Source organism: Sander vitreus, chromosome 1 (genome assembly GCF_031162955.1).
Source record: "Sander vitreus isolate 19-12246 chromosome 1, sanVit1, whole genome shotgun sequence".
In the NCBI taxonomy this organism is placed as follows: Eukaryota; Metazoa; Chordata; class Actinopteri; order Perciformes; family Percidae; genus Sander; species Sander vitreus.
The window spans coordinates 30,979,116-30,993,472 of record NC_135855.1 but is presented as its reverse complement, the minus strand read 5'-3'; the positions used below and the strand labels follow the sequence as shown (position 1 = coordinate 30,993,472).

Genomic DNA, 14,357 nt, shown 5'->3' with positions numbered 1-14,357 from the left:
AAAGTCAAAGCCCTACTCTACACTGGCTTCCAGTGCCTCAAAGAATTGATTTCAAAATACTTTTGCTGGTTTATAAATCACTAAACCGTTTCGGGCCAAAATACATTTCTGATCTGTTACTACACTATGACCCACCCAGACCTCTCAGGTCGTCTGGGACAGGTCTGCTTGTTGTCCCCAGAGTCAGAACTAAACAGGGAGAAGCAGCGTTCAGTTTTTATGCTCCACATATCTGGAACAAACTCCCAGGAAACTGCAGGTCTGCAGCAACTCTCAGTTCTTTTAAATCAAAGCTCTTTTTGATGTTGCCTTCCTTTAAATAACTGTTCATTTGTTACACTGAAGTTGCATTGATGACACTGTACGACATTCTATAACTGCTCTTTAATGTTTAATTTCTTATACTGCACTGTAACTTTTATTCGCGGATTTTATCTCTCAGTTCTTTAATTTCTTATACTGCACTGTCAGTTTTATTCTTGTCTTTTATCTAGTGGTATTTTTGAACAGATAACGGACATATTTCTGAGAATTTCTCCAACGCGGGTGTGACATAGATTAAAAACAGGATTTAGAGGAGGAAAAGAAAAAAATGTCCTCCAGCTATGAGAGCTATACGAAAGCCTCGAAAATACAGATAACAGACATATTTCTGAAATATTACCTCTCAAAAAACACGGGTGTGACAATAGATTATCCATACAAGGACCACGTCTGTGAACTGGTCAGATTTAGTCTGTGAACTAGGTCAATAAGAAAGACAACGTCCGTGAACTTGTCAGATATTTAACTTATCAAGAGACAGACTGTGAACTGTTCCGGATTTAGCAAGGTTTACCGAGATTAAACTAAGCTTTGTAGCGACGGCTACATCGTAGTGAAAAGTAGAACTACTGCAATCTTGTAATGGGTAACGAAAACACCAAGTAACCCGTAGCCAAAAGGACCTGTGGTCGAAGAAATGTTTTTTTAATTTTTTTTTTAATCATTTTTACCTGCTCTTTAATGTTTTAATTTATTTTTTTTAATCGTTTTCTAACTGCTCTTTAATGTTTTATGTAAAGCACTTTGAATTACCCTGTTGCTGAAATGTGCTATACAAATAAAGCTGCCTTGCTTTGCCTTGCCTTACAAATACGAACGTAGTCTAACAAACAATGCTCTATATTCTTTAACTGAATTTCATTTACTGAATGGAGTGGCTCATGGTACCAGCCAAATTATCTGCAATAACACTTTTCTTTCGAAAGCGGTGGTATGAAGACGGTTAAAAGAGGGTTAAGTTCCTGAAAAGCTTTCATCTTTCAAAACCCTTCACTTTAGGAGTCATGAAGCTCATATTCTCTCTCTAGAAAATGGAAGTACAGAGGGGCGCTTCTTTGCACACTCTGAATGAAAGCAAAAGGAAATAATTTTCCATTCGCTAGGCCCTATGTGATTGTTTGAATAGAGGAGAGAATCTGAGGGAAATGAGGTCGCAGGGGCACTGTTTTAAAAAATACTGAAATCAAACATAAAAAAGATGCCTGACTTCAGAATGAGTCATCTGTTGTTTTTTTTAAGAAAATGGTTTTGAATTTTATGTACTGAAGAATTGCAGCTAAAAATGTTGGCGGCAACAGACATTTTTTCTTTCTTCTCAGAAATGTAATTTATCATTAACTGATGAATTTCACTTCCATGACAGGAATTATTCTGTAAAAGCTGAGGTGTAAGATTGTTTCAAATGGGCAATCTGTCATTTTGGAAGGTAAATCAATTCCTATGTTTTTGGATTGACATATTTAAAAAAGCATTCAACATACTGTGTATGTGCAGGCATGTTTGAAAGTGTGCTATTGTATTGTCTTGTAGCATAACGTAGACTGAAGCAAGCAGCGCTACAATGTGTTATTTTACTGATATTGAAGTTTTCTTTATCCATTTGTAAGGCATTTTTGTGCCCTCCACACTATGAATGATGCAAAGGTTTTAAGAGGGACACAATGCACTGAGAATAAACGCCTAAGGACCAGGGGGCTGCATTACAGAAACTTCCTATCTTTTTAAGTTAAGATAGGAAGAGTCTAAGATAGGATTTTTTCCAATTTGGTATTAAGGAAGCAAATCCTAACTTAAGTAAGAATAGGACTGTTGACGTGGGAATTTTTCATCTGAAAAGGCCTTTTTCCTAAATCAGGTCCTAACCCTAATTACCATGGTTACAAAAAGTCAAGATAAGCTCTGTAAGTTAAAAGGTTTCTGTAATATGGCCCCAGATCTATTTTTACTGCAATGTTAATAAGTGGAATATGTTTAGAAGACTTTGATTGCACATTCTTCAACTAGCTGACATATTTTGACAAACAAAAACGCAAGTTTAATGCAATTATAGCAGGAATGCTGATGAGGCTGCGTTTATAATGAGCTAAAGATTCCCATGAAAAATCCCTCTTCTCCCTACATCACTTAACCCTCTCACCACCTTTATCCTCTCTATATATTTCTATCCATAAATATCAGGTAACTGACTACAACAGCTGCGTGCTCCATCGCCTTCTTTCCAACAGGTTAGATTGTTTCATTGTTAACAGCAATATGATGTGATACAGCAGAATTATGACTGTAATTGGTTTGGTTAAATTAGATCGTAAAAAATCATAATCAAATCTTTTTTTTAATTTTTATTTAATTAATTGTCTGTTTATGCAATCATGCAAATGGTTTGTGGCACCATACATTAGCAGCTTGCCACTCTCCACTTACTGGACAACAATAGTATGCCTGGAGAAGCCAGTCTGGTCTCTCTTCTTCATTTAGTGAGACACTTTAATTAAGAGCCATTGTGATTGGTACAGCTGTTTAATGGAGCTGTGACTCTCTGAGAAGATAATGATTAGTTACCACACCCATCCTATTCATATTCCACTTCTTCTGCGCCTTTGCTAATATATACATATATAAACAAAAGTATCAAGTGTACTTGAATACGCTCTCATATTCTGTACGCATATGATCTAGCATTGCAATAAGGCCATTAAAATAGGGCCTTCATATTTGTGTGTGTTACATTAAGCATGTGTGTGCGCATCTGTGCATGCATACATAGTTGTATGTGTGTTTGTGCCTTTGTGTCCTGCTGGTGTGGGCGGTCCTGAGGGAGGAGTAGGCTCAAGGTCCCTGGTGAGGATGTCATCTTGTCTGACTCAGCCCACAGGGACAGACAAACTCACAGGAGACTCACTCACTCTCGGCCTCATTAATGTAAATGCTGTGGATATTATGATGAGCTGCATCGGATCACCACGGCATGTCCATGCTCTAGTTACCATTCAGTGAATAGGTCTATAGGAGTGTGTGGTTGGACAGGTTTGCTCGAGGGAAAAGGCTGGAGGACCAGAGTATCAGCCGAGGCCAGTATACAGTAGTTATCTATGTGACATAATTCCTTCATCTTGGCTTCTGACCCAGTTCTGTCAAAGGGCCTCCTAAGCTGTATGACAGGGGCATACTGACACAGCTCTGCTATGCCACCAGAGCCCATACAGACACTAACGCAAACATATAATGCTTTAAGACACGGCCAAACTTATGATTTACTAATGTAAGAGTCCACTCTGCTTCAGTATAGTGAATCACCATTGCAGTGTAGATCTTTAAAACAAATGTCCACTGCAAAATGTAACATTTGGGAAATATTTTGTTTTAAACATATCAATATAGAAAAAGCCATACACTTTTAGCTGAGGCACAGAGAGATCAGAATTGAATGGGCTGTGCTATACTGGAAACGGCAACAATATATTACAAACTAACAGTTGGAAAACACAATAACTTATTCAAATCACACCGTAGGACAAGATACAGCCTTTAGCCACGCCCGAGCCTCATACACCACATCTTTCTTTGGAAACAAAACTCCCCTTGCAGAGGTACATTAATTGAAATTCAGTTAAATTATTCTATGGATTGAAGCTGTTCCAACAGGCTGAATTTGAGTTAATGGGCTGCTGGAGCATTGGATCTTTAATGACATGCTCCAGAGACCACAGCCATTAAACAGCTATACACAGTGGCTATACAGCATGTACTGTAGAACTTCATCACAGAAGTATTCTGAAGTCTAGACATAGTACATCTCCTCTCGATAATGAATCATTGTTTGATGCCAAAATACAGTGAAGTTATTCATATTAATCCATTATTAAGGCACAATTTTGACTGAGGTGACATAGGGGATCTCCTCCCCTTGTCTTAGGAGCCATCCACACGGAGACGGTTTTTGATTCAAACGCACGTTTAGCATTGTTTGGGCCGCCCGTCCAAATTAACTCTGTAAACGCACTGCCTCAAAACGCACTTTTTTGAAACCTGGTCTCAGGGTGAAAAAATTCGAAAACGACTCCCTTTTGGCTTCGTTTGGACGGCGAATACGAATACGTCCGTATCGATGATGTCATCGCCACACCCCTCGACCTCTTACCCACACTAGTGCACGGCCACACACGACTGCAAGAAAAACGTGTAGATTATCAAAAAGACATTGGATCATTAATTTTTTTTGACTGCCGATGTTAGCTAGCACATGTTAGCGCCGTAACGTTAGCTCGCTGCTAGGGCGCTGCAATCATGTCCGATGGCAGACAGAATTGCAAAATAAAAAGCAATCCAACAGCACATTATACATTGTAAACAAAGACACGTTTTCTTGCGGCAGCCTTTATAAATTGAGCAGTGGTGAAAGTTATTATAGTCCATGGATGTATTAAGAGAACGTTATAGTCTAGCCATGTTATGATGGGAAGTGGAAGTGACTATGCTCTTCTTCTCCGTTTTTTGGCGAATTTCTGTAGCAGAAAAAGCACCGCCTATAGGCCTGGAAAATGAAGTAGCGCGTTGAGTCATGTAAAAATGGATCCGTTTGGGACGCAACTATTCTTGAAACGAATCCAGGGAAGACGGGTAAAAAAAAAGATTGTTTCGGTACGTGTGGACGTGGCCTTAGTAGTGATACCCTCTGTTTATCTTATCTGGAGGTTGGTGAGCTGGCTCCACACTACCTGATTAATTTAGTACCCTTTTGAATGTTTATCATGTAGCTAATGAATGAAAGAGGAATCTCAGTCATAGTCATTAACTCTCTCACATCCTCCTTTTCCTTTTCTCAGTGTCTTATTTTATCCACTCTCTTTTTGTCTTGCATCCTACCTCTCTCTCTCTCTCTCTCTCTCTCTCTCTCTCTCTCTCTCCATATGGTTTTGTATTTTATGTGTTGTTGTTTTTATTAATTTTATTGTAAAGCACTTTGTGATCCCCCTTGTCTGTGAAAGGTGCTGTATAAATAAAGTTTACTTACTTTTTCTCTCTCTCTCTCTCTCTCTCTCTCTCTCTCTCTCTCTCTCTCACATACACATTCAGAGATTCACACAGAGATGCTAAAATTAGCAGCATCCATTTCTGCACCAGCACTGGCACCAAAGGCCTCTGAGCAGAAAGCAGAGGATGCATCAAAGACCTCATTAAGTAATGCACATGCACATGTGTGCACACACGCACAGATTCCTCTTTTATTCTCATTCATTTTTTCATACTTACATGCACAACTGAACACTCGCACTACTCCACAAATGCACATACACACAAACAGAGAAACACAGACCAACAAAGCAGGACATTCTGGCCCGCCTCCTTCAGGGTGTCTCTGTCAGCCAGTTACCAGTTACGTGTCACTTCTTATGTAATCAGGTCACTCTGAGTTACTTCCATTTGTCTGAATGAGAATTACAGGCAGCAACCTGGACCTATACCTACTACTCCCACCTCATTATCACCATTCATTGTGTAAAAGCACAAAGAGTACATGCACGAGTGAAGGAATATGCACATGCACACTGCAGCATGCAAATGTGAACAGCATGTAATGTGAAAGTACCCCTTTCATCTTAAGGACCACAATCCTTTGGGCTTTATTGTGTTTTTTATCCTTTTGAACACCTCTTGTTGATTGTTGTTCAATAAAGTTTTCAATCAATCAATCAATCAATCAAAAGTGCACTTTTTTTGCAGCTTTTCTACTGATCATCTCAACTCGCACACACAGTTAAAAAAACGAAGGCAGTGACATTGTTTGACAGTATGGCGGCGGGAGGAAATGTCACACAAGGGAATTAAAAAAACAAATGCCTTTTTGAGTACATTTCTTACTTGCAGAAGAATACTCCTCGATCATTTTTATTAAACAATTGACACAAAACATTTAATCAAAGATGACTTCGCAATCAACTGCTAGCGTTCCTCCGTGAATGTGCAGCCGAATTATTGTTTTGTGACTGATCTTTGTAGAAAGCAGTGAGCCGTCATTGGAATGATTAAATCCTGTGTGGTTTCACTGATTTCTTTTACGTATAACCAAATATTGGTCTTTTCTGTAGCCACACATCTTTTTTTTTTTAGATCTAACACAGACACACATGTACAGTTGTGTTCAGAATAATAGCAGTGTGTTTAAAAAAAGTGAATAATGCTCAAAATCCTTAGAATAGCTTTTAATTCCATAATATCAATGCATTGGGAACACTGCACATTCAATTCCAAATCAAAACATGACCAAAATTGATCAAGTTTGTGTTATACCTTTACAGAAAGTGAAGAAAAAGGAATATTGGGCTGTTAAAAAAAATAGCAGTATTTGCATTTTTCTTTACAAACTCAAACATTTACTGTATAAACTAAAACATACCTCAAGGGTTTGCTTTACTTTGAATCACTGCACTAATATTTAGTTGCATAACCATTATTTCTGAGAACTGCTTCACATCTGTGTTGCATGGAGTCGACCAACTTCTGGCACCTGGCAACAGGTATTCCAGCCCAGGACGATTGAACTACATTCCACAATTCCTCTGCATTACTGGGTTTTGCCTCAGAAACAGCATTTTTGATGTAACCCAACAAGTTTTCTATGGGATTGAGGTCTGGGGATTGGGCTGGCCACTCCATAACATCAATCTTGTTCATCTGGAACCAAGACTTTGCTCGCTTACTGGTGTGTTTTGGGTCATTGTCTTGTTGAAAGACCCATTTCAAAGGCATTTCCTCTTCAGCATAAGGCAACATGGCCTCTTCAAGTATTTTGATGTATTGAAACTGATCCATGATTCCTGGTATGCGATAAATAGGCCCAACACCACAGTATGAGAAACATCCCCATAACATGATTTTTGCACCACCATGCTTTACTGTCTTCACAGTGTACTGTGGCTTGAATTCAGTGCATGGGGGGGGGGTCGTCGGACAAACTGTCTGCGGCCCCTAGACCCAAAAAGAACAATTTTGCTCTCATCAGTCCACAGAATGTTCCCCCATTTCTCCTTTGGCCAGTCAATGTGTCCTTTGGCAAATTTTAACCTATTCAGTACATGTCTTTTTTTCAGCAATGGGACTTTGCAGGGGCTTCTAGCTGATAGCTTTGCTTCACATAGCCTTCTTCTGATCGTAACAGTACTCACAGGTAACTTTAAGTCTTCTCTGATTTTCCTGGAGCTGATCATTGGTTGAGCCTTTGCCATTTTGGCTATTTTTCGATCCATTCGAATGGTAGTTGACCGTTTTTTCCCACGTCGTTCAGGCTTTGGATGCCATTTCAAGGCATTTGAAATCATTTTGGCTGAGCAGCCTATCATTTTCTGCACTTCTTGATATGTTTTCCCCTCTCCAATCAACTTTTTAATCAAAGTCCACTGTTCCTCAGAGCAATGTCTGGAACGACCCATTTTGCTGAGTATTTCAGTGTGAAATGCACTATAACCAGCATCCACAACATTTGCTTCCTTCCTTCCTTAAATATGGGCCATAATTGACACCCGTTTCTTCACAGAATCAATCACCTCACTAATTGAACACAACACTGCTATTCTTTTGAACATGCCCCTTTCCATTACAGATTCAATTACACAAAATGAGCAGCATGCATGTCATGACTGTTGGGTCTGTTGGTTTTCTATGACTCTACAACACTTACTAGTAAATTATTTGCCATGTAGAAATATCACTTCTACCAAAAAAAATGATTCATGAGGTTAGTGATGTTGGACTGCTATTATTTATGTATGTGCCAGATACAACTGTATGTGCCAGATACATGTGTCCCTGACCAGGCCAATATAAAGAACAATTTACTTTTCTGTTAAAAGTCATTAAGCCTTTATTTGGGTTAGTCTGCTTACACTGCCTGTATTACTCTGCCTTTCAGCAGCTGTATTTCTGTACAAATATCAAGCGAATTTTGAGCGAACGTTTAAAACTTGAAGAAATGCGAATTAGGTACATGTCCATCAACTGGTTTGGAGCTAATAAACTAGGCTACAGTGTAGCTTTGTCAGAAGTTGGCAGATGTCAGTTATTAATGTAAATGGATCATTCATCCAAGAATTTTAAAGATGCACATCATCATCATATTCTGTAACAAAAACTATACTCACATACTTGCGATATTAAGTGTGAGTAATACACAGACCATCTGTTTTTTATGTGGTTTTACAATCTATACAGTAAAACACATTATGTGGTTTACAATGTGCATGTTTGCAGCACACTGTTATGCGGTTTATGAGCTGTCAAAATGTCCTTCATTTAATTACTAGCCTGTCTCCACCAAACCAAACCTACAACTGTGACAGCCAGTAGGACCAACAAGAAATGAGCAATAATTCATACAAAGTGCTCCTTTGAGGAACATGACAGTCATGTCCTCCTCCTGGCACGTGTCACTGTGGGCGGGCAGTGATGTACTGACAAGATGAGGCAGAGGAGGCAATGCAGGGGAAGAGGGTTCAGAAGAAGGAGGCGAGAAAGAGAGTATATGTGACTGAGTGCATCCATGATTCTTGTCTCCTTTTGTAACATGGACACACACACACACACACACACACACACACACACACACACACACACACACACACACACACACTCCCAAACCTGCTGTGACAGCAGTCAGTAACACCCTAGGTGGTCACATGCCCAGCTGCCCTGACTCAGATATGCACCCATACATATACAGAGAACCACAATTGCCCTGTGTGTCTCTCTCTCTTTATTGATCTACTTAACTGTGTATATTATCCTTCATAAAAGTGAAAAAGACTAGTGATCTAAATAGTTATTAAACTATAATGAAACTGTGCTGTTTAGCAGAAGCATTTTAATCAATTGAAAATAATGAACCTAGACATGCAGCTCAGCACTGTCTCAATCTTTTTAGTCATAAATCTGTGATAAACAATGTGTTTCGCTTTGGCACATATTCAAATTTGGAAAGTTTAGAGTGTATGAGGGCTTAGACCATTAAGATGGAAGTATATGATGCCCCTTTTCCATGCTCAAATATGCCTCATATGTTTTAAGCAATAAGCTATTTTTGGGTTGATACCATTTCTTATACAGATTTGGTACCAATTTTGACAAGAAAATTGATAGCAATTGTCAAAAATCTCTACAAAAAAACACATTACTGTAAGACACCAAGCCCTTTAGGAACATGATAGAAACATGCCATGCTGTGATTTGGCATTAAAGCCTTTTGTTATTTGGAGATTTCTGCCGGAATTCTTTGGCAATTGGATGGCGGGCACTTCTGTTCTGTAAAGTGCTCAAAACACCATTATTATCAATGTACCTAAAGCCATACATCCTCTGAATGCCCTGAAATCTACTTTGTTGTTGTAAATAGGGATGTTAATAATTAACCAACAATAATAATGATTAATACTATCAGTTAAACAGAAAATAAAATGGAAAGAAAAGTTTGTTGCACTGTAAGAGAACAATGGGCTATATAATCTATTTCTTTAATACAACTCATGGTGGCGACACACAAGCACACATGCCTTTTGTTGGAGCGTTTTAGGCTCTATTTTTGCAAAGTTCGAGGCTCTCACGACAAACTTCTGGATGGTGCTCATAGCAAATAGCTAGGTGACACATGCCACTTTATCAGTAAGGATTGGTGAGTTTAATCGGCCGTCCAAACACAGAGTCTGCCAGGCTGACACACAGCTGACAACCTCGCAGCTAAACTAATTAATGCGGTGAAGACAGACTCGGACAGCCTTCTCTGCTTCCCGGGTCTGCAGACACCTGCAGATTTGTACTGGTCGCACAGTTCCATTCTGGGGAAAAGTGGCTGTATGTGTCTATGACAATGCATGCAACATCGTGGCTGCGCGACCAGTATATGTCCGCAGACGCTGAATGCAGAAAGTCCGAGCCTTAACTCTACCGGACGGATGAACCTGCTGTGTTGACTGCTTGTCAGTTAATGATTGGTTAACGAGGGTTGGCTATCGGTCATTAAAAAAATCTAGCTTAGCAGCCCTAGTTTTAAAGTTTCATGTGGCTGTGATTATTCTAGAGGTCCCATTTTATACAGTGAGGTCAAGTTTTTAAAAATGGTCTCACTTTCATGCGAAAATAAAACATTTGTACCGCATGAGAAAAATAGCATTGTTTAGCATAAATTGGGCATGTCTGTAAAGGAGTGATTACACTACAGTTTTAACTTTCTCAACAGAGATGGTATTCTTTTTTTTTTTACAATGTCAGTAGGTTGGATTTTATGCAAAATATTCTGGTTTGTGTTGCAACACAAAACATACAGAGGTCACTATCCTTCCAGTACAAACAAAGACACAGTTTCAGAGAGTATTGCATTGCCAGGTGATGAAAATGCTTTTTCTCTTTAGGGCAAAGGAAGGAGCTGAGGTAACAACTAACAACTATTTGTAACAGAAGACAACAGAAGTCTGAGAATATTTTACTTTACAATCACCACTAATGTGAGATAGAGGGTACTGTTTTCAGTAAACACCAAGGTATCACAGTTCATTTTACAAGGATATGGTGAATGTTAAAAATTATAGATGTAAAAAAAGAATTGAAAAAAGGTTAGGATTAGTGATTTAATGTAAATCTCAGTTCCCATAATCCAGTCATCTTCTTGCTGCTTTATAACTGCTCATTACCTCAGAAATACACATTCATCTCTGCACACACACACACACACACACACAGCTGAAGCTGCACATGTCATTAGATGCATAAAGATGCATAAAGATGCATAAAGTCCATTCACATCTCTGTATCCAAAAAGCAGATCACATTTAAAACCACCTCATATACAAAATCATATTGCAGTTCAATGTACAGAATCTACACTGCAATTTGCTGTGGCACCTGGTTACCATAGCAACACAAGATGGCTTAGCATGGGGAAAGCGGTACTGTAGGTGTGTGCTTAAAAGATGAGAATAAATCACCAATAAGCTCTTTTGGTGCTTCTCTGCCTTTTCTCTAACACACATTAAAGTAGCAAATACCATCCGCTCTGTCATGTCTAGTTCAACATTGGTCCATAGGTTCAACTTTGACTGGGCAAGATATGTATGAAAAAAATACCTGCATCAACCTAAATGTTATAGTGGGGCCACATAAGAGCACCACATAATCCATTATACCAATACATTTGCTGATTTCAGAAATATTGTTGGGAATCTTTTCCACTCAAGTCAAATGCAAAACTATGTCTTATACAGCACCACAAAGACTACAAAAATCCATATCCAAATACATTTTGCAGCAAATGTATTGCTTAAATTAGGCACCATATGGATGCTATGGAATGATAGATATACACTCTTGAGTAATCAGTAGTAGTTGAATAAAGTGATTTATTATTTTGACTCATGCTAGATTACAGATTGTAAATTACTCCTTTCTTATGGTGCAAAATTCCCTTTTAGTGCCTTTATTCTAAATAAACACTATTGGAAATTCCTATTATATGCTAATTGCACTGGCTGCTGTGTATCAATAATTATGGTAAATTTGGGGGATTAGAACAGTTTGACAGTTTTGACACACACACACACACACACACACACACACACACACACACACACACACACACACACACACAAACCTAAGCATCTCATCTGTTTTTGATTATACGATTGATTCATTGTTTATCTTGATTAAAAGAAGTTCCAGTTTCTCAATTATGATCAATAGAGTGAAATCAGGGATGTGTAATCTAGACTGGCAGTAGAGCTGAACAGAGCCAGACACAGCCGATAAACAACACTGTGACACACGGCAATAAACAGCACTAAGATAAAAAAAAAAAAAAGAGCACAGTAACAAGTAAAGCTTCTTCCTGAGTAGGTTTACAGGGAGAAGGGACAACATAGAATGAACTGCTAATTAGTGAATAGCTAACAAGTAGCTATCAGTCGTGACTACTCAGGCTGTTGTGTACCTTGTGGAAGTGGTTTAAAGTGTAACCTATTATTCTTTACCAACACTCAATCTATTTATACCATTTATCTTCAGCTCTCATTCACTCCCTTACAGACAAACACACACATGGCCTCAAGCAAGAGATAATTGTCTGTTCAGCAGCATTACTCACCTTCCATTGCATACTTCATATCCAGGGCAAAGAGGCTCCACATGATCTCAGCGCTGATCTTGCCAGCATTCAGCTCTTGTGGAAACCTGATGGAATTGAAACGGATTTCAATCAGACTCATTTCCGTATAATAACACGCTCGACTGGGTGGCCTGATGGCTTGGTCCAGCCTGAGTCTCTAACAAACGACTTAACAGATGTGCAAGAAGACATGGTTGGTGAATCTCAACTAATAACCCCCTGTCATTTCCAAACCTGGTTGAATAGGGGCAGAATAGAGAGATGCATGTCTGGGGCTTATATATGAGAGAAAGTGCAAGAGGAAATGACTACGCAAAGGAAGACAGAGAGAGGGGGTGGCAACCTATTTGGTAAGTAATCTGCTATTTTGAATGCCTATAGATTTTCAGTCAAAGCTTTAATGTGAGGTGTCAATGGTTTAATTATCCGTATCTTCAGACAGTGATGGGAGGACATTTATAGATGACCGGGCCGTGGCCTGAGAATTGATAGGTCAATTTATCTGGAAATGTTTTACTTTTGCTGGAGGCCGCCTTGTTTCCAACAAAACAGTTGTCTGACAATTTCTATTGAAACCGTTATCTGCTCAGCCAGGACGCTCCAACGGAAACCAATGCCCAAGCTTGCCTGCACACTTACACACTCAGACTTTCCTCCTCCCCAACCTTTGGCACATCCTTTTATAGAGCAAAGGTACAAGCACTGAGATTAGAAGTCGGGTTTGTGCTCCCAGTGGCTACTAGAGAAAAAAACAAAACAAGAATCCCAGAAATAATTTCTCCCTTTTTCATCTCTATCACTCTCAGAATTGTTCTCTCAACCTCTGTTCTTCTTGTCTCATCATGCACACACATGGTGCACTGTGGGTGAGGCAGACAATAACAATCTTCATCTGCAGCTACTGTGCATGCCTGTAGATGGTTTACAGTCAACTTCTATGTGGTGAAATAAATGCTTTGTGGTTTACAATCTGCATGATGAGTATTCCCAGAAATAATCTCTAAAGCTTCTTTACACTTTAAAAAAACAACTGCAGCATTCTGTTTTATATTTTCAATCATAAAATAAATTATGTATATCAGTCTAGTGGATCAACAATTTCTAGGCTAGATTCCCAAGTACCTGTAAATATTCTCAGCACAGAATTTTAAAATGTTTCCCTCTGGCAGCAGCTCCCATTATTTAAAGGCAACAAGTCCACTCCTGAATTTGTTGGAAAAAAAGCATGAGAGTTGCTGTCACTCTGGAATTTGACCATGGGAATGTGAGGGAAATGGGCATGAATATTGCAAATCTATCATTAGACAGTATGGGTGAGAAAGCTCAGGGCATAAACAGAGTCGTAATAAGCATCATAAATCAGCAAGAGGAAGGAGAAAAGAAAAAGGGGGAGGCGAGCGGATATGTATGAGCGAGACCAAAAGAGAAAAATATGCTTCATCTTATTTCTCGTTAGGCGAGCTGCACTCTATTTTTCTATCAGGTTGTTTAATTTGTTGGATTTTATTAACCAAATCATCGGAAGGACGCCAGCACAAACCCCCTCAAGTCCCCTGAACACCATTACCACAACCATCCCTTTTTTCTCTAAACAAATCTCTCATCTGTTATATAATTCAGCAACACAGCATTCCCCTTTAACCATCCATACTGTGGCTCACCATACAAACAAAGCATTCTTTACTGCTGACTTCCCTGGCTGCCTCGCAGCCTTCTTGCGCAACACTGTGCTCATTCATGTCTTCACATCAGAAAATACATTTTTCAAATATACAGGAGCAAAAAAGCTTGTTGTTTCCTCTCACACTCTCTTTAAAACAAATCTTAAAAATACTTAATATGGTACTTAAAGAGGGATTTCTCTTCCTTGTCTATTTAATCATGTGTGATGAAT

At 39.0% G+C, this 14,357-nt stretch overlaps 1 protein-coding gene across 1 annotated transcript in view; it reads right to left on the bottom strand.

Annotated features, from left to right (window-relative positions):
* LOC144522719 (protein unc-13 homolog C-like) overlaps nucleotides 1-14,357 on the bottom strand; it is a 117,033-nt gene that overhangs the window by 38,829 nt on the left and 63,847 nt on the right. Inside the window, exon 18 of the mRNA XM_078258019.1 lies at nucleotides 12,443-12,528. Within this exon, the coding sequence (XP_078114145.1) occupies nucleotides 12,443-12,528 (86 nt within the window). The remainder of the gene's footprint in view (nucleotides 1-12,442; nucleotides 12,529-14,357) is intronic.